This window comes from Sebastes umbrosus, chromosome 8 (genome assembly GCF_015220745.1).
Source record: "Sebastes umbrosus isolate fSebUmb1 chromosome 8, fSebUmb1.pri, whole genome shotgun sequence".
Classification (NCBI taxonomy): Eukaryota; Metazoa; Chordata; class Actinopteri; order Perciformes; family Sebastidae; genus Sebastes; species Sebastes umbrosus.
The window spans coordinates 13,839,857-13,861,848 of record NC_051276.1 but is presented as its reverse complement, the minus strand read 5'-3'; the positions used below and the strand labels follow the sequence as shown (position 1 = coordinate 13,861,848).

The 21,992-nt window shown below is 40.0% G+C and overlaps 1 protein-coding gene across 4 annotated transcripts in view; it reads right to left on the bottom strand.

Moving 5' to 3' along the window:
* Window positions 1-21,992, bottom strand: part of pdlim5a (PDZ and LIM domain 5a) — an 85,478-nt gene that overhangs the window by 22,998 nt on the left and 40,488 nt on the right. For 2 of the 4 annotated variants that reach the window (XM_037778429.1, XM_037778428.1), the window contains exons 4-7: window positions 11,485-11,524; window positions 10,221-10,654; window positions 5,322-5,494; window positions 5,065-5,101 (exon numbers count right to left, since the gene is read on the bottom strand). In XM_037778429.1, the coding sequence (XP_037634357.1) occupies window positions 5,065-5,101; window positions 5,322-5,494; window positions 10,221-10,654; window positions 11,485-11,524 (684 nt within the window). Of the gene's footprint in view, window positions 1-5,064; window positions 5,102-5,321; window positions 5,495-5,960; window positions 5,979-6,101; window positions 6,123-7,104; window positions 7,131-10,220; window positions 10,655-11,484; window positions 11,525-21,992 lie in introns of all 4 variants that reach the window. The other 2 variants (XM_037778430.1, XM_037778431.1) reach the window with 2 other exon arrangements.

The following is a 21,992-nucleotide window of genomic DNA, read 5'->3' as shown; positions in this document are numbered from 1 at the left end:
ATAGTCCTTGAGCAGGTATTACACTAGAATCAGGTAAACAGGATGCTGGAGTGTGGGTACAAACAGGATTCGGTCCAAGAAATTGTGGGATGTTGGCTGGCATAAACACTGCATCAAGAGAAGCGTCATTTGGCCTTTGGGCATGACATGATGGTATTTGGCTTGGGGTTGAACCGGTGTACGTTAAAGGTACCAGCATTGGAGCTAATGGATAGTTCATGTTAGACAAATGGGTCGGGTGTATTTGACAAAACATGTCAACAGAACTTGAATACGTCATTGGGATGGCAACTAGGTGAACATTGTTCTCTTGATGTTGAGTTTTTAAGAGGCTGCCAGGTTCGGAAATGAGGACATAGTTGGGGATTGTAGCGTCCTCCTCTGGTCGTTGCTCAGATGTGGTTGCATCATTCAGTCCACTGAAGGCTGAGAGTGAAACACCTACTTGGTCAGAGGATTGATGCGTTGGACATCTGTCTCTGGCAGATAACAGATAGCAGAGCATAATGGAACTTAGTCTTTGGTGCATTTCAGATATATTATGTAGACTGAAGTTTGTTATAGAGGAGGTGTGAAAAAGATCAGTAAATGCACTTATGGGAAATCTGTGTTATAGCTTGCAAAATCCCAGTGTATTAAACTTCAGTTTGTAACACATCGAGTTATTGAACACTTGATTAAGTTTTGAACACCACAGAATAGACGTGGTTAGTTAGTTTCTGTGATTAAATTAAAAGCCTTTACGTGACTGTTGTTTTATTTAAAAGTGACTACTGTGTTGCAGGACTATTTAAAGGTGCTAAATACAGAATTGGGAGCATTTGTTTTGCCTCTCAACGGCTCTCAACATGGGACGGCAAGCCAGGTGGCTCGCAGCTAACGGTGCTAACGGTGCTAACAGCGCTAACAGTGAAAGCGACGGTGAAAGTGCTAACAGACATAACAGAGTTTACATGGTTGGGAACCGGAGGGTGGGCGCTACGCTTCTGCGATGATGCCGTCGGTTACGATGGCGTTATCAGCTGTAACCGCCGTATGAGAGCAGTGCAGAATGAGTCTAGCCATGAGCTCGCCAATGGGGCACGCTCACATGAACTAAAAGCATGCGCGGACGGCCCGGAGCATGGAGAAGCTCGGATTGCATACAGAGGGAGAGTGACTTCATTCTCTGCTCAGGTAGACATTACTCCTCTATAGCTTTACATAGCAAATAGTTATTTGATGCTATATCAATGCTCTGGATATCTAATGTAGCACCTTTAACGTGACAGGTGATGAAGAAGTGAAAAAAAGTGTCACAAGTTTAGATGATGATTTATACCTGACCTCCCCACTGTTTGTCTCAGAAGAGGAAAGAGTGAAGGAACTAAGGAAGTAGGGGAGGACAGAAGGAAGGAAAGGGACACCAGAGACAGAGAGAAAAGGAAACAAGAAAAAAACTGAATCACTTTATTAGCTACCATATAGAATAATAGTTTTTTTTTTCAAACTCAAAACACAGAAGATACATTTCAGCCACTAGAAGTCCAGCTGTTTTTAAAATGCAACACCATTACAATAATAAACTACTATTAAATCTGCAGTAAGTAAACATAGGTTTGAAATAAATGTAAAGTCACTGGAGAAATATTTTACATAGCAAGGGCCTCAAAATAAAATACCTTCGCATTACAGGCATTCATAGCATTTATACAGTCACTTTGCACACCATCAAAGCTGAACAACCTGCTCACTGAAAAAGAGCCTTCCTGACTTGCATATACCTTATACCATACACGTCTTACAGCACCGATCTGGACGGTCCGGTTACATCCCAGCAGCATAGCATATATGCTATCGGTATATATTCTGTACATACACGCACGACAAGTTGAAATCTCTTCCCATTTTTCAGATGCCACCATATTTCAATATAGAAGAGTTTCAATGCTAGCAGATACTACAGATGTAAACAAGCCATTAAAGCTTTTAAATAAGTGTCTTCCATAACTATATGTTAGTTACACAACAGTCTAAATAACATGAAGGAATATACATAACTGTCTAATGCACTCTCACTCAGATCAAGGCCAGATTTGCTATTTTCAATGATCTCAGAAATCGACTTCTTCCTCAAAACAACACACTTTCCCCTTGTGCCACCTACATCTACATTACAGTGGTACAAAAGACAATGAGGAAACAACAGTGTAGTGATGTCGTGCATTTGTAAAAAGTGTCTTTCTCATTAGCTGTATGCAGACTTCCAGAAGAGGCTGCAGGGTTTGTTGTGTTTACACATTTGAATCTATGTGATTTCTGTGCAGTATCATGTTGTTCTATGTTTAAAGGGGACATATCATGCTCATTTTTAGGTTCATACTTGTATTTAAATTTTCTACGAGAACATGTTTACATGCTTTAACGTTCAAAAAACAATTTTTTTTCCTCATACTGTCTGTCTCAATATACCTATATTCACCCTCTGTCTGAAATACTCCGTTTTAGCGCCTGTCTCTTTAAGCCTCCCTCCCGAAAATGCCCAGTCTGCTCTGATTGGCTTGTGAAAAAAACATTCACTACCTCTGTAGTACCTTTGTTACAAAGGTAGTTCTAAAGCTGTGGTTGGAGATACTCAGATGTGGGCGATATATTCTAATGAGCCAGCATGTGACATAGGAAGGGGAGCCAAATCTGACTCTGGCTCGTTGAATCACATGTTTTCTGATCTAGGCCACTGGTTTCCAACCTTGGGGTCCTGACCCCCACTAGGGGTCGCCAAAGCTTCACGAGGGGTTACGAGGCCTTCTTAATTTTAAGGGCTGTAAGACAACTTTTTGAAAAAATATACAGTTGGCTATATCTCAGCATTTCACTCATTTCTGTGAAGAAAACTAAATGAAAATGTAAATTTTCTGTGCTGTTATTGTTATGCATTGAATATGATTATGAAATATCTATAAAATATATCACTAAGTCATCAGTTTACTCAATAATAGAAAAGGGTTGCCTGAGGAAAAATGTTGGGTTGTGGGTTTGTAGGCACTCCAGATACCCAAATGTATGTGACCAAGCACTGAAAAAGGGAGTTTTTCATGATATGTCTCCTTTAAGAATGAACATAGACTGAATGATTCATAAATATGCGCCTGTACAACTCTCAGCAGGCCACCTCAGCTGCTTGCCTTTTCTCACTACTGTGGGAACTGGTCCAGCACATCAATATGTAGTGTAAAGTCAGGTATATACTGTATGCGCTGTAGTGAAGACTATATGTAGTGTAGTGAAGTCTAGAGATAGGCAAAGATGCAGATTGACAGCTGCATATTTGAATTTGTTCAGACTATTTGATTAGATCCCTCTTAATAAAAACTCTGGATTACTTGTTCCATATTTATTACTGTGGAAAATCATGCCACACAAAACCACACAAAGACTCAGCTGGTGACACATTTTTTGGCTCAATACTTCACCCTAACCATCTAAATTAATGTTTTAGTGTTTATTAGTATGCAGATACCTCCTTTTTCATGAAATCACTACAGAGTACACAGAAAGGAGCATACAAATGCTTTAACCAAACATAAATTCATGTATAGTGACGTGAACACACTAATAAAAGTGAGTATTTACGCAGCAGTACACTTTTAGCGTTGGAGTCAGTGGAGTGGCCGAGCACGTAAGCAACACTTCATTAAAAGGTCTGAATGAGGCCAGCGCAGTGCAGCCACATAAAGTAACGGTGAAGGACAAGCCCACACACACACACACACACACACACACACACACCCACACACTCCAACAGTTCCTTTGCAAGCTCTCACTCTTTCTATGCTTTATTTCCACCAGTCCACAAGCTTTTATCCCTTTAAACAGTCAAATTCATTAACAGCCATGTAGCTGCAGAGGTCAAACTGATATAGTGCACACATACACAGGTAAACAATCACACTCACACTCACACACACTCAAACAACCACAGTCTACTGGACATTGAGGGTGCGAGCAGACACTCCGTGGTGCCAGTCTCTCAGCTCGTTGTACTTAGGACCAATCACCATCCGAGTGGTGGCCTTGTTCGCTCTGCCATCACAGGAGGAGAGAGAAAAGAAGAGAAGAAACACACACCAAACGAGAGAGAAGATAAGGATTTAGGAATAGTAAGAGAAGTTGCCCTGCAGTCTGCAATGAGACACACTGTAAGCCATGCCACAAGGAAAGCCTGGTGATACGGTAAGGGCTGTTGCCACAAACAAAAAGCTGATGATACACAGGGAACGTTTTGATGGGGTGGAATAGAAAATGACAGAAATCGATGCAGAGAGAGAGAGAAAGAAAGTAAAACATTAACTCCTGAGTCATGAGGTCTTAATGCAGCCCATGGATCATGGCCAGTATGGACTGAAATGATGAATTAATTCAACCATGAAGCACCAATAACTGATCACAGACACACGGTGATCACGTGTATCGCCACAAACCAACAAGAGCAATGGACAGCCAACGGGTCACAAGAACACCAACAGTCCAGTCATGATTGTCAACAACACAATCCCAGGAGCATGCAGCACCGCAAGGCTGTCACATCCACAACCAAATGCACAAACAACCGGCGGGAAGCACACAAACCATCACATGATGCTGCACTTTGATTGGTAAGAACAGGTGGAAACAATTTCAGCCGTCGACATGACAGTTTTTAAAATGTTCAGCGAGAGGGGGAATGTAATTAAAACTGCTTTCTGAACTATTGGAGCAACTAAAAATGGACAAACTGTACAGTGCACAGAGGTCTGGCTTTTGACTTAATGGCTCAAATGTGATCCTTTCTCTGCCGTCTAGACAGGAAGAGGCCACACAGCATTAATACAATAGTAGAACTGTGCCACAGAGATCTGAATGTTGCTCCATGTATGTAAATGTGGCCTTTATGTGTTAGAGGCACGCGATTGAGTGGGTTAAAATAACAGCACGAAATGTATTGTTACTCTACACAATGCACTCATTTATACAAACAACAAACAAAGCTGATGATAGGTAGTCTGGGACTATTAAAACCACAGTCAGCAGTTTCATTGCACTTACTTTGTCTTCTTGGCTGCGTCATCTTCCTCATCTTGAGCTACAAAAGAAAGAATAGAAAGTACATTAGAGAAACATTGTGGTCTTTACCTTTTATTTAATAATCAATTTAATAATGTTACGGTACACAGCAAGCATTGTAGTTTTGCCCTATGTATGGAGGTTTCCCTGTGCTCAGATGTGTTTAGTTCAGGTGCACTAACAACAGTGTAATGACTATGAAGACGTGGTCACCGTGTGAACTTCAGTGAATAACGTACCACGCTCGGTACCGGTGATCTGAGCCAGAATCCTGAAAGATCTGGACTGGGTGGTGCCGGTGCGAGGGCGCCAGTCCTCCGTGTCCTCCGTTATGCGCTTCCTGCTGGCATCAGCGTGAGTGGGCACATGGTAGAAATGGATGTCTGTGTCCACGACGTGTCTCCTGGGAACTCTATAAGAACAGAGTAGAGCAGGACGGATGACATCAGTAGATATACTTTTAATTGTACATCCTCCCTCTCATATAACTGATCAAAGTTTTAGAGATGGAGACTGATGTCATTTCCTTGGAGGTATTATAGCATATTAAAGGGAACTTTTAATATCGCAGAATCCAATAAAACATTTTATACTCCTGGACCTCCTATTGTAAAGTAAGTAGCTCAGTGTGTGTTGACAAACCGCGTTTAGTCTTTTTAGGAGGTTAATTTCAACCATGGGTTTAAATTGATATACTGTACAAGTATTTGCATTATTTAACGCATAATAATTCCGTTAGAGGATTGGTATTAAACTGTTTCAACTGCAGGTTACATGAGGTGGCAATGTGTGTGTGCGTATTAGACAGTAAAAGGGAGGGGAACCACACCACACTTTGTTAAATGCATTTGGTGTCTCGTTGTGAACCAATCTGATACCTTGGTGGCGGAGGTTTTCTTGAAAAGTATTGACAGAGAAAAGCAGGACAGAAGGAAACAGAAATAGAGTGAATAAAGGCAGGGGAAAATAAAACAGCAACATTCACAACAGTCATAAAGAGACAATCTGAAAAGACTTACTTCAAAATACTTTGAGGTCCACTGAAGAGGAAGTAAAGTAGAAGAAGAGGAAGATAAAAAAGTATGAAAAATGAATTCAATTATTAAAAAAATAATAATCAAAGGAAATATTAACAAGCAGGCAGTAGAATAAAGACAGAGGAGAGTAAAAAAAAGCATATGGACCACAACTACCAATGCATGCAAAACATAGAGCCTAAGCATCCATGACGTCAGTTCTCTTCTTAACCACATGGTGGTGCTGCTGGGTTTCTATAAAAGTATAGTCATTCATAATTTGGACAGTAAACATATAAGGAAGAATATATTTCAAATGGTAATGAAAAACATGAGTGTGCAGCATTATTATGAGTCAACACGTGTAGTTTGTGTGTGCGAATCCACAATCTCCCTTGGCGACAGCTGTGCTGACAGGCCAGTTACTAATTGGCTATTAATAAATCAACTCTTAGGACAAATACGCACACATACACACACACAGAGACGGGCATTGACGACTTTTCAGGCCCTGCTGTCAATAAATCACCTATAAATACACCCACCCACCATCACACTCACCTAGCACATTGATTTACGAGTGTCTCTCAACACATTCTTGTCACAGCAGCAGCTATGTGGGTGTGGGAATGTTGACGGCTCTATGTGAGCGTGGTCATACACTTACAGTTATACTGGAAGTGTCTGACAATGTAGTCTGTGTGAGTGTGTGTGTGCCGCTCTGTCAAAATCAATATTTGTGACTTACAGTAAAAATATACTGCAGCCTCAGCCTCATATTATATCACACACAACACTTTTAATTAGCTGAATGCATGTGTGCTGCGTTTCTTGCATTATTCAAATATGAAAATCAGCTAAGTGAATTATAAAAAATTACTATCATGAATCATTCTCTGCAGCAATGCATGCAGCTGCCATGATAAAGGTACAGATACAGAGAGGTAGAGTAAAAAGGAAAGCAGGCAGTCAAACACTCATAACCTGACATGCTTCAGAGACTAACTTTGGGACTTGAGGATGTGCCGCAGTCTGCAAAGCAGAAAAATAAGAGTTGAAAGGAAGAGAGAAAGACAGAGAACATTGACAATTTCTTGCCATCTTACAGTAAAAACATCGAAATATGTCCTTCAAAATCCCCTCTGAAACGAACCACACAGCTCATTTACAGCATGCAAACAGGCAAGCACAATGCAAGGACGGACATACAGTACATGCTGTCTCACATTGTCACCTCAGCAATAGATTAAATAAATGAATGGATTAACTGATACTGGAAGAAACTAACTGTATGAACATGAACCTGTATGTTGACCTCTACTGTGGATGACTGAATTAACTAAGGATGCAACTAAGGATGCAACTAAGGATGCAACTAACGATGCGTGTTTCCCAAAGCCCAAGATGACGTTCTCAAATGTCTTATTTTTAAACACCTAAAATATATTCAGTTTACTGTCATAGAAGAATAAAGAAACCAGAAAATATTCACATTTAAGATGGAATCAGAAAATGTTGACGTTGTTTTCTTTAAAAATTACTCTAAATAGTTGCAGATTAATTTAATAGTTGAAAATGTATTGATTAATCGTTGCAGCTCTAAAATTAACTGTCTTAGTTGTTGAACCATCCATCACTGGGAAAATGAGCAAAGAGGATTTTAAAGTGGTGAAACGAACATTGAGATTGACATGTTTACGTGACGAAAGCAAGTCAAAGCCATAAAAATACTAAAGACTGATCCTGATCTTGCTTTAATGACGTATCCCATGCTATTAAATTACATCTTGGGGAAAGATATGTACCCAACTGAAAGGCAGCTTGTGTGTTTGTGTCTGTTGGTGTGTGAGTGTGTGTGTGTGTGTGTGTGTGTGTACGACTGCATGTTGTAAGATTATATTGTGCAGATCGCTGGTGTCTGCTGAGTGTCACAGAAAGAGAAACCACTTGTCCTTTTGTCAGAGTGTTGCCCCGCAGAAAAGAGCTCAGAGAGAGTGAAAACATGAAAATGAACGCAGACATTATGAGTCAGAAAAGGAGTATATTCAGACCATTTGGTATCTTGAGTGCAATGAATAAAAAACATCCACGTATCACTGAAAGAATGAATGAACAAGCGAATGAAAAATATGGCTCGATGAAGGTGTTGTTAGTCTGTGAAGAGACGGTGTGTGTGTGTGTGTAAATCTACATGAATTCAATGCTGAAACCTTTATTGACTGACTGATTTGCTACAGGAGCAAAGATAATGCCACACAGCTCCAGTTCCCGATGCAGGCTATATATACTCAGCTTAGTCATAGCGTCACAGCATAGTTATACTCACTTCTGGAGAGAGGTGAGTTGGGGTTGAGACAGAAACAGAGGGGGGGGAAAGATGATGGTGGGAATTGTGTAAAGAGAGGCGCTGAGTGGGTAGAAAGTAGTTATTAAAATCATTATCTTCAAGTATGTTTTAAATGTGGTGCAGCCTTCACCTGACCTGTGGTGTGCTTTCACTAAGAGAAGTCTTTTTAGAATATCAAAAATGATTCATGAAAAAATGAAGGCAAAAAACATAAAAATTCACTCACATACAAAAGTAAGTGACTAAGTAAGTAAGTAAGTACTTTCTGATGTATTTCATGCTAATAGGTTGATATGTGTTAATAGTACAAAGATCCATACAGCCGTCATGTCAGGGATATTTTACTTTGTCCATACATATTTTGATTTTTTTAGTTCTATTTTATTCTAAAACTGAATGTAAACTGTATGTAAAAATCCTAAATTCCATAATGTCAAACTTGAAAAATTTAAAAGGTACAGTCTGTGGGCAACCTCTAAGTCTGAAAAGTGAAGCCAATGCCAAGTGACTTGCATTTTTTCTAACAGCCAGCAGGGGGCGACTCCTCTGGTTGCATGAAAAAGTCTGATTGTATAGAAGTCTATGAGAAAATGAGCCTACTTCTCACTTGATTTATTATCTCAATAAACATCGTAAACATGAGTTTATGGTCTCAATCGCTAGTTTCAAGTCTTCTTCAATACAGCATGATGTTCATTTAGTAAATTATGGTCCCATTTAGAGCCAAATAGACCATAAAGCAGGGGATGCTTTGGCCACCTTGTGATTGAGAGGTTGCTACCGCGACGTTGCCCTGTCTAGGATTTGTCCGTGTTTTCATCGTATAACTTTAACACTTTCGAAGTGTGTTTTATGTTCACGAAAGTTAATTATAACCTTTTTCTGTCGCCTGGAAACGTCTTATTCAGCGTTGGGTTGCACTTAGCTGAGTGTCCCTTCTGGTTGCAAAACCAAGATGGCAACGGACAAAATGCCAAACTCAAGGCTTCAAAATTGCAGTCCACAAACCAATGGGTGATGTCACAGTGACCACGTCCACTTCTTATATACAGTCTGTGGTTAAAATCCAAAGATTCCAAAATTTCAACCTGGGACAACTTAAGGTTATGTCTTATTATGTTCCAATACTTTTACGGGACTGCTAAAAGCTAATTTGAAGTCCATCAATTATCCAGTTTCCCATCACAAGAACCCAGCTATTAAATATCTTTCAGTACAGAATTTCCCTTCTCAAGTTCCTACAGTAAACAAATGGTAAATTAACCGACTTTAGTTTGCTTACATATCAGTATTTCCAGACTGGTAGTTAAGATTTTCTAACATGACATGTTATACAAATAGTATTTCTGTTTGGTGACATTTGTTTGGTAAATGGCAACCAAACCAGTGCCGCGTTGCCAAGTTGTGACTGTCACGTTTCAACACTATAATAAACAACACTCACAAACAGAGGCATCATAATGATCTTGCTAACTCAAACCCTGGATCTAACTACTGTGTGCAGTACAGTATTTTGATCTGTTTTTCTCCTCTAAACAAAACACCAAACAGACATGTGAGTTTGATTTAATGATGTGGAAAAACTTTGAAAAGATTTCAAGATTCCAGTTTTGGAGTCTGGCGAACTGCGTGGAATAAACCATTTTCAGTCAGGAACATAGACTTTGATATAAGCTTGGCAAAAACACCAAAATGAATCAATACGGAGAAAGTCAGAGGATAAAATGCAAAATATTGATTCATTCGTTTGATCGGCTAGAGAGAACGCCACTCACCCATTAAACTGCACAGGCGGCAAGGCTCCACCCTGACTCTCCAACAGGCCCCGCCTCTGCCCCATGGCCACCTCACATGCGTTCTCAGAGGAGTAGAGGTTGAAGGGTGTGTTATACACTGATGGCTGGGGCGCAACGAGGATAGGGGGGGAGGAGGAAGAGGAAGAGGATGGATAAGAGACAGGAGGTGGAGGAGGAGGAAGGGGAGGACTGATGTGAGAGGAGGCAGGAGTGAAGGCAGAGGATGGGGATGGGATGAAGGGAGCGAAAGGGGACTGTGAAGGAGGGTATTCGCTCTCTCTTGCACAGCCCCCGTAACGTGTGGTGGCCTTGTTGTAGCTGGTGGTGGAGGGGCTGGAGGAGTGAGGGTGTGGATGGGGTGGTGGAGGGGGATGGGTGAGGGCCACTGGTTTTATGATGTCTGATCTGTCGTCCTATCAGTATGAGAGAAGAGCATGCAAATACAAACGAAAAACAAATCACAACACAGCACACACTATACTGATGCCTCTCAGGTTATATTTGCTGTGTTTTCCCATAGGCTTCATGTTGTATACAGCCTTTGATCTGTCCATATAATAAAGTTTGATTCAATTTAGGAATAGTGGGGGGAAAAAAATCAATCAACCTGTAAATGTGTTCTGAGGATTTTCTGGGAATAGAGAAGCATCAGTATACTTAACTATCATTTACAAAAAAATAGATGTAACAGTATTATAAAAACACAATTACATGAATCAAGACAAAGGTTTCATGCAGCAAAAATATGTGTATGGCATCGTTTCAGAGGGGTGTAGTAAGAGTATTCAAAGCACTTGGTACCCCAGGTGAATGACTTTTTCTTTTTATGTCATAATGAATCCATCACTAATCTAATGTTTTTTCATGTCGTGAGTTTGTTTTTCCTGTTCCATATTAATCCCACAGTTTGTCGACTACTGTCACTTAAAATTTGTCACAACATTTTATTAAATAATAACAAAGTATAGATTAAAAATATCATATTTTGAAATCAAATTACTTATTTTTCACCTGGCATGCCTTGTGTTAAAGGTACAGTGTGTAGGATTTAGCGGCATCTAGTGGTGTGGTTGCAGATTGCAACCAACTGAGTAACTCTCTTTCTGCTAATAGATCCCCGAAATGTTACACACTGTTCCTTTAATTAAACAGTACCATTTTATGATGATCTACAAATAGACATGCAGTGCACTCAGGTGCTTATCATTTTCTGTTATACCAGTGATATGCTGTGTTACAGTACCTTTGGTGCCACAGGAGGAGGTTTTGCAGCACGGAGGGCCCTTGAGAGAGGGAGAAACAAAAAAAAAAAAAAGTTAGCATGAGTTATGATTGGACAATTCTTTTTCATTTCAATATTTCCTTTGAAAAAATGTCTGTTTTTGATATCTGAAAATGTACTCTTATAATAGGTTTAAGTGACTGTTAGCTAACACCAACAGGGAAAAATAGCACAAGCTTTTCAAAGCGTACTTGCTGATATTTATAGAGCCTTTCAAAGCTGCTAAGGCCACACTATAAAATATTCAGATCTTACTGAGGTTGAGAGAAACTGTGGTTATGGTGAATTATGACTCAACCTGAGCTCTCAGCATAGAAACCAGCACGGAGAGGTTTCTGTCATCGGCTACAGAATCCAAAAGAGTCTCACTGTGTCTTTGTGTCAGACTATGAAACACAAGTTGGTCGAGATGAAAAATTGGCCTCTTTCGATGAATGTGTGCTTTTGAAGGCAGCTGTTTTTAGTCTATGAAGCACTGTACCAATGTGATACTCTTGGTCTTTGATACTCTTGATGCCATGAGCTCCCTAAAGGTCATCTGAGGAACATGCCTGTAACTACCCACACTGTTAACTTGACGCAGACGTGATATCAGCTTAGCACTTATCCTAATACAGATCATTTTTCATGTTTACAGTGTTTTTAGTTGACCCCAGATGATAGTCACACAATAGGACAGTACTTTATTGATGCAAAATTAACTAAAACAATAATATGAATCAATATTCAGTCTTTTGAACATTTAAAGAACTTATTAATACAATTTTTATGTAGATACATATTCAAAAAAAATAAAATAATTAGGGCTGTCAAAGTTAATGCGATAATAATGTGTTAACGCAAATTCGTTTTAACGCCACTAATTACTTTAACACATTACGCAATCAATCTTTCAGAGGTAGTAGAGTTTTAAAGCTAGAGTGATGATGCCCACTATGTGATACTAGCTTGTCGCGAAGGAAGTTATATAATGCTCCAAACTTGCGCTAAATTTTGGCGAGGAAAAGCTGTCATGGCCATTTCCAAAGATAAAAGATAAAAAATGTGTTTAAATCTTTAATTTGCCATTAATCATGGACAATCATGCGATTAATCGCGATTAAATATTTGAATCGATTGACAAAAATGGATAAATGGCTGAGATTGACAGTAAATACCAGGCAACGACTTGTTGTGAAGTAAATGCAATGGAACGGGGGAATGTCATCAATGATATCAATAGCACCTTTAAGATAAGTCAATAATTGTTCAGAAGAGTGAATCTCCTCACTAACAACAGCTTACTAACACATGGAACAAATTAATATAATTCAAACAGTTGTTGCAGTGCATCACAACTTCATCGAGCATGATTTAAAGAGGAAAATACACAAGTTAATGTAAATTAAAGGTTAAGTAAGCCGTGCAGTAACCGAAGACGTGTGAATCTCAGCAGCCCCCTGCATTCCTTTCAGAGCAGCCCTTCTAGAAACTTCCAGAGGGAGGCTCATGTCCTTCACCTCTGTAAATCTGAACCGACAGCGCAGTGGTAGCTGGAAAGACATCCGTCTACAGACACAGCTACTCATGCGCTTGGCCTTTTGCTCCCTGCGTCTTGTTCCTCGGTAGTTTGCCAACAGTGTCCAGATATGATGCCATCCTGCTCCATTGACATGAGATGTGACGATCTGTGTTGTTTAACACCAGAAGCAAAGATGACATCACGCCATAAAGTTCTACAACATTCTAAATGGTGTTTTGAGTAGTCCGATTTCAGATAAACTTAAGCAGAAGGAGAAGCGAATGATGAACAGGTCTAAGCTAATTATCTTAAAGAGCCTTTCCACCCTTAAGTGAGCGTGTTTTCTGTCTTAATAAGCCCCCAAGGCTCAACCAACAGCAAAAGAATCCTCCTGAGCAACTGCTAAAGTGTTAAAGACATTCCTATTATCCTTTGAGACAACACACATCACCTGTTTTTTGTCTCATTATGTCAGCAGTATGCCTCTGGCTTGGCTCTGGGTTTCCCTGGACACACTAAACTCAGTGGTGTAGTGGTTGTTGATAAGGTGGATGTGCTACTAGGTAGATAGCTATAGTTACCGAGGAGGAAGTGGGTATACTCTCCTATATGTTCCAGTGGCTTTTTGGCTGACAGGTGGGTATACTGTAAACTGCCAGAAAAAGATATGGGTATACCCCATATACCTGCATACACCCTCCACTACGCCACTGACTATACTGTAAATAGTCAAGTATCAGCGCAACACCAAAGTATTCACTGACATCAAAACTGATCCGAGGACAGTAATGACCTCACTTGTGCAACCGATGTTATGTGAGGCACAAAGAGAAATCGGTCTGCGATATTATCACAGTTATATCGGTGATATATCGGTGATATATCGGCGTACGTGTTGTCTGATTTGCGCCAGTATGAAAACTTTTTCTAAAGAATATAATGCTGAAAAAGCTGCTTGGGGGATTTAGGAATGTTGTCATTACCCAGTTTGTCCAGCAGAACATGCTCCGACTGGCAATACTGTGGCAATACGAGGCAACATGCAGCATTCTGCAATAGAGCTGCAACGATTAACCGATTAATTGTACTATTAAATTTATCATCCATTTTCATAATCGATTAATCACAAAAAATAGTCTCAATTCTCTGATTCCAGCTTCTTAAATGTGAATATTTTCTGGTTTCTTTACTCCTCTATGTCAGTAAACTGAACATCTTTGAGTTGTGGACAAAACAAGACATTTCAGGACGTCATCTTGAGCTTTGGGAAACACTGATCGACATTCTTCACCATTTTCTGACATTTTATAGTTACTATATACTATGTATATAGTATACTTCACTGTCATCCCTGTGCACTGTAGCCTCGATTACACTGCAGCTATAACTGGAAACGCCAACATGGAAATGTGTTGGGGTCACAAGAGGGAGGAAAAATAGATGCCTGCTAGAAAGTGAATGAGAACCAGAGTTTAATTTAACCCAGAGGCGTTCAAACCTTTTCTCTGGGGATTTGCATAGTCAAAGATAATTTAGGCTTTTAAACAAGCAAACCTGCTGTTTTATTAAAATGCCTTTTATGTTCCTGGGACTTGGCCTGACCTTGGGAGAACTTTTGAGGGTTATCTGGGGTTGTCTGTGTCAACTGGGCCTTGTGTTTTGAGTTTTGTTTGGTTGCATACTGTACACATTAAAGCTTCAGTGGGCAGGACGTTTTTGGCATCATTGGGCAAAAATCCCATAATAACCTTTCAGCATATTGTAATCTAAGTGTTCTGAGAGAAAACTAGACTTCTGCACCTCCTCATGGCTCTGTTTTTCTGCTTTTCTCCAGTCTGTGAAATCTTGCAGATGCCATTAGGAGCACTGGAGGACACAGAGACACATGATTTTTTTCAGATTACCTGTTTCATGCACTACTGTCAGGATATAGTGACCGTTTTATAAAAATAACTTTTTAAAATCACATTTGCTCCATTTCTACCCACTGCAGCTTTAAAACAACAGTAACTAAATTTTGCCAAAAATAAAAATATGTCACTAGTATATGGGGCTTCTGTTGGGCGCTGGTATCCCTTATAGCAGAGGAACGTTTCAAACACTTTGCCACTGGAATGTTTCTCCATAGCTCAAATGTGTGAGGGTCAGAGAGTAAGTGGATGCAATAAAGTCATTGACAGTGTGATGGTGACAAACATGACGTTCCATATGGAAACATTTACTTGGCTGTACATGTAGATGTGTGTGTTCTTTTCCCCACCAACAGTTTAATGTGATTCATAGTTTAATAGCAGCTGGTATAAAACGTGTCTGTTCTGTGTTTGCATTCGTAACTTTGCATGTTCCATGTTAACTGTCAGGCTCTGCGTGTCTGTGTTCCCTTTACATAGAAGTTTTATATCATATAACAGAGCGTTTGGTCTGTTCGTGTAACTGCGTTTCCCCGGCAACTCTTTGTGGTGTCAGCCATTTGATACCTTACCACATACAAGTGCGTGCTGTGGCTACAGTGGTGGAGCTTAAACAAACTACATATGTTGTTAAGTATAAGTCATTTATGGTTATATTTATTCTACTTCTCTTGGAACGTTGGTCATCAGGGTTTGCTTTTGCATGCATTTTTGTATGTTTTCTTACTTTCCTTAACCACATTTTTTTTTTATGTTTTCCTAATTAATTATTTTTGGGATATTCATAAGCTTTTATATAACACTGACTCTGCTCTGTTTCCACTCCCTCCAACAATTTTCTCTTTTTGTATTTACAGAGAATGAACAAAACAGTGGGACATCTTACAAAATAATGCCATCCAGCCCTGCAGTAAATACTGTAGACTGTATGATGTATAACTGTTTTTTAATATTTGAGCACATGTTGTGTGGTCTTGAAATGCATTTTATTGTTGAGTGTCAGGTGTCAAGAGGTGAGTTTCGGGACAACATGTTTCATCTACATCTCCTCCTCTGATATTATTGTATAATGCACCACATCATTGAAGACGACTAGAGATAAATGATTATAAAATGTATGATCTACTTATCAAATCATCCTTCCAACGGCATATTCTGTTTTTAATGCATCCCCATACTGTATATTACCTTTATGGTGCCTACTAGAGTCTCCTCACAGGTTTTTCTTATGCATGAATTGATTTGTCAATCTGCCCTCGCGGCTGTTCTCTGTTCTCAATTGTGCATTTGTGTTTAATCTCTCTGGTCTATTCTTACTGGAGTGAGATCATTGACCGATGTTTCCAGGGCTGTGCCCTGACATGCCATCAGCTGCACCAGTGAGCAACCGACCACACTGAATCAATAAGAGATTGTTGCACGTGTGTGTGAGTGTGATTTTGTGTCTAAAAGGGGGGGTTGGCTGAGAGGCAGAAGTGGTTTAGGTGGAGGTGACACTGACTGGGATCTGTTAATAACACCAGTAGAAGCCGAAAACACACTCTGTATACGACACAAACACACACATAGGCACACACATTCAAGCTATACACAATAGTGAAAGTGATTCTATCACAGAGTGCCTTCATGTGTGTCACCTCTCATAAATTAGTGTTTTTGTTTACTCAAACACAAAAACTCCCAACATGGGTGTACCTTGACAAATTATACACACACACACACACACACACACACACACCCAGACATATATACACACACACACACACACACACAAACATATAGCTCCTGTCAATCCTACCTGTCTGTCTCATTCAAACAACTACACACATCATGGTATTTCAGCATTAAGCAGGTCTTTAATGAAGTGTGCTGCCATTTGGATGACAGAGTCGTTAATATTAGTGAACTGACAAAGGTCGAGTTAACACACACACCCACGCAAACATATACACACACAATGATGCATTATGCAGGCTGAGGTGACAGTGATTTCAGGTGTGACGGGTTGGCACAGGAAATGTTAACGGGGCGGTGCAAAAACACAGACTACAAGGACCAGTTTATACACTCTGCAGCATCTGCACCTGTAAATAGGCTTTAAATGAATGCACACACACACATAGGTCTATTTGTAGATTAACTACACCTTGGACATTTCCAAACATTATTTGTGTGACACGCTTGAGCTAGATCAGCCCAGTTATATAAAAGGCTCGGTTTTCTTTACCAGAGCTGGACCTGATTGCTTCAAATCCTGTCTTTTTTTTTATGAGATGTGATCTTATCTTCGATTTGCACCTTATTAGTCTCGCTGAGATATTTTTTGGCAGCTCTCGCATGTCTTTGTGGTAACTTTTGCATTCCTTCCAAGGACAGAAGGGAACAATTTTATCCAACTGAAGTCCAACAAACACTTTTTAAGTCAATATTGAATAAATCAATCCAATATTTGAAAAATCATGTGTTCCTGATATTTCATATAATTTTGTTAACAATGGTTTGTGTGTCTGTGCATCCATGTGTGCAATAAGAGCAAACTTGTCTTGTCTTTCTCACGGGATATGAAACACATGATTCAGAGAGGCGGAGGCAGGAGAGAGACTTCCTCTTGGTAATTTATGTAGAGGCACAACTGTGCCCCGGGGTCATTAATGTAAAACATGGCTTTAACTTTGTTTTTGCAGTCTTAACTAAATAAAAACCTTTACCCTAACTGTTTCTTTTTCTCTTCTCACCTCTCGTTTTCCTTTTTAGTCCATCTCAACACCTATCCATCCTTTTCTGTTGGGATCTAATTACTTCTTCCTTTCCTGCCTTTCTTGCCGTTTTCCTCCTTTCTCCTCTTTTCCTGAGAATGAGGTCACTGCTCTTTAAACAAAAGTGATGAAGATTATTGAAACAAAGCCCTCTGAAATATATGCAGTCGTCATTCCTGAAGGTGGGACACACTCTCTGAGCCCTTGTCTTATTTATTTCTTTTTCTGTGCCTTATTAGGAAGAAAGGGAAAGAGAGGACTGGTTTGGTTTCAGTTTTTTTTTTTTGTAATTTTACCTTAAACTGAAGCAGACCGACCAACGTGACCGGGAGAGAATGCCAGGGCACCAATAAGAGCAGATTGACTGGCAGAATTATTGCCACGTGTGGTTCAGTGTCAACAGTGTGTATGTGTGTAGTGGTGGTCATGTTGGTGGTGGTAGTATAGAGGGAGAGAGAGTCAGTGTACAGTAGGTACGATGTAGCTATGATACTCAAAGAGAGAAAGAAAGCTGATGAGTGAAAAAAGACTATAACTCCTGACTTCACAAGTAAGGGATAATGAACAGCGAGCCGGTCATTGTTAAACCCCGACGTGAAGATCTTGCATCACCCTGAAGGGGTTTATTTCACAACAATGACCGGCTAGCTGTACATTATCCTGCTTCTTACACGGCTACTTATTTAAGAAATCAATAATTTGACACACAAATGGTCCGCCAGAGTCCGACATCAGAACTGCGCCCATAGCAACGGTCTGTTATAAAGAAATAATAGACCGTAGAACGCTGTGATTGACCAATCAGAATCGAGTATTCAACAAAGTCATGTAATAAGTGTTGTAATGTGGTGTAATGTAATGAAGTAATAATATTTCGTTGCAGTACTTAAGTATTTTTTCCAGAGTATCTGTACTTTACTTGAGTTTTCATACTTCTGTCAACTTTCACTTTTACTCCACTACATTTCCTAAACAAAATGTATACTTTTACTCCGCATTTTACTCGTTACTAATGCAGGTTTGGCGAATTAGTGGTCCTAGTTTGCGAGTTACATCATTCACGGAATAAAGTCATTTTCTGGTTAGATACTTGTGCTTTGACTCAAGTGTGGCTTTCAGGTACTTCATCCATCACTGGCTATTTCAAGACCAGTGTGTGAGTTTATCTAGAACTGGACTTTAAATAGATCTGCTTGTCTTTATCAGTCCTCACACTGGGCAAGACCGTAGGAGAGAGGGGTCACCAACAGATCACACGTACTGTAGGTCTGGTTAGTATGTTATAGTGTGTATGTGTGTGTGTGTGTGTGATCCTCCCTGTTCCTTATCCACTACCTCCCACCACTATCTTCTCCACAGAGGCCTCGACAGGCCTTTCAGCTGAGTATGACATCACATAAGATCCCAAAAGAAGCTTTGACGTTGACCAGACCGAAGGAACAAGATACGTTAAAACCAGCGCGGTTTCACTACAAAAACATTAGTCAACTGAATCAACTTTGAGAAAATTTGAAGTATGTTTGAAGGAGCGCAGCAGTCACGGACAGAAGAAAATGGTTCCATTGTTGAGTTTCCCCGATTGTTTCAATGATTGTGTTTCCATCAGTTTTTCTTCATTAAAGGCAAGCTACACGTCATCTAGCCCGTGTTAGAATTGAGGTTTGCTGTAATGTTCTTGCTTCTTTATCCTCTGCCATAGATCAATATGGCTAGACAAAAAGCCTGAGGGTATGGGTCAACTGGGGTTTATATGAAACACACTAGCTGCCTGTTGTTTATCTGATGGAAATCAAACGTTTGTACTCAATAGAGACTTGACCTAAGCCTCACATTCAGGTCAATATCTCTTAGCTTTTAAGATGGCTTTTACAATGTGTTCATAAAGACACATTTTATATCCTTTTTCCTTTGGCTGAATCTGTGGAAATCTATTGATATAAACTGGAGATCTGTTAAACTTTTTTGAACTGTACATTACCACAGAAGAAAATTCCTAAACATGCAACACAGCCACTGTGTTTCCTGTGGTAACACAGCAACAAACAAGCACATTTTATAGTAGCTCACTTTCTAACAAAAACACACAGCAGTGGATTGGTACCCTAAGGAGTCTTAAAAGCAGACCATGAGAGGAAACAGGCACATTAAGCTAAACCCCACCAGGGCAGGAGAAAGGAGGCAATGTCTCCAAAAGCCTGAAGGTCAACAGCACTGCATCAAAACTCCAACAGAGCACTTCTATAACTAATGCTCACCACTCCACGGTAACTCCTCTTCAGTCTTAGAGGTTATAAAACAAAAAGAATTGGATGAGAAGTGTAAAAATAAAAATATGACGCACAGAAACTGGAATATGCAGCTGCTATACATATTTTACTGGGTTTGGACATGGCGTCCATTAAACAGTAAATAGCAGGGGTGGAGAAGACATATATTTGAGACAAAAAGCTGTAAAATCTTACACAATGTATGGACATTTTTAAGACAACAAAGAAGAAGAGTTACTGCTGTAACGCATATATCCACTGGCACACCAAATTTCACATAATGTAAGGTACTAAAACAGATGAACAGTCTCCCTACTCTCAGAGCATATACTTTAATTCATCTAAAATGTTTTTCAAAGATCATAAAAGTAATTTTATGTAACATTAAATTCATGCACATATACTTTAAAGAGAGAGGGCAGATGTTTTCTTTATAGGAGTAAGTTAGTCTTACTGTCTCTGGAGTCACTGGGCAGTAAAAGAGGTAGATGGGAGAACTGGAGTCTCGTGTTGTCTTTTGAAATCTAATTTAAACTTTTACAGCTTTGTTTCATAGCAGACGGACCAAGAAGTAAAAAACTGTACATCTAAACAGAGGAGCTCACATGGAGGCGCTAAGAAAGACAGACAGACAGACACGGGGTAAGGACTGACACAAACACACGTTGGCATGCAGTCACACATCCAAATAGCAAAATATTTTTCTTGCAACACAACCTGGCATGTTTAAAGCATTTTTCACTCAGTGTTAATGACTCTTGACCTGATAATGCCCTGCCATACCTCTGTGAACACTTCACGGCAACTCCCACGCTGAACACTGCCATCATCGTTTAAAATATTTAAAGTGTAATTGACTAAACTAATGACTCCATGGACCGTAATTGGATTGTGGCCAAGAAAGAAGTACTAGACGTTTCCACACTGCAACCACACGTATATAGAAATCACAAAACTGAGCTTTCTTTCTCACCGCAGCTCATTGACAAACACACTATGACAATGTTGACCAGAACCATACAACCGTTCGGTGAGGAGGAACGCCGGAGTGATCCCCAGAGCAAATCTGGGTTTATCAAAGCCACGTCAGTGCTGTCAAACTTATTTAAAGTACATCCTGACTGGTGTTTCTGAAATTACACAACACAGGTTAAACCCAACACAACCAAAGATTGCATTGTTTCAAGTGTGGGTCCTGGACGGAGGGAGTTTAGGAATCTCTGCCCTGAAGGCAAACATGCTGCGGCTCCGTGAGGGAAACCAGCGGTACAGGGGGGCCCTAACTGGATGAAGACATCCACATGATTGTAGGGGGCCTCAAATGGGATGAATTAAAGCAGGGATGCAAGATTAATGAGCCTTTAGTGCTGCGGTCTGTAAGATCCATCTGGCACTGAACTATGGTCTCAAATGATGTGCTTATGTACTCACTACATCAACAATGTGTGTATTCGCTAGAAGAATAAACAGTGGAATAATGAAGGGTACACCTAAAATGTACAGATAATGTGAAAGAGGAAGAAAGTGAGTTTTAATTTCTGCTGTCTACTTTATAGTTTCTAGCAGCTCACAGAAAGAGATACATCAGAAATAAATGCAGACTAAAAGGACTGCACACCAGCTGGGTTCAGCACTCAGCGCTCAGACAGCCTGCCCATCAAAATGATCCGCAGTTGGACCAGGCGGTGCTTTCCACATTCAACATCTGGTCTGTTGAGAGGGTTATGGATATCAATGTACGTCAGTATCACTCAGAGGATTCACTCGCAGAGATGCAAGATTTACTGGCTTATTTTTGATTCTCGGTTCAGTGTCCAACTTTCTGTTTCTGTTTACATGGCCCATATCTGACTCACTCTCTCTCTCTCTCTCTCTCTCTTTCGCTAAAACTCACACACACATGCCAGTGCACTTCTCTCAAGTTGTTGTGAGTGAGAGTCTCGTAAACTTAGGCGATAGATAGTGATGTGACAGTGATCGTAAAATGATCCTGGCTCTGACATTGAACAAATACCTGAAGTTATGGAATTCCTTC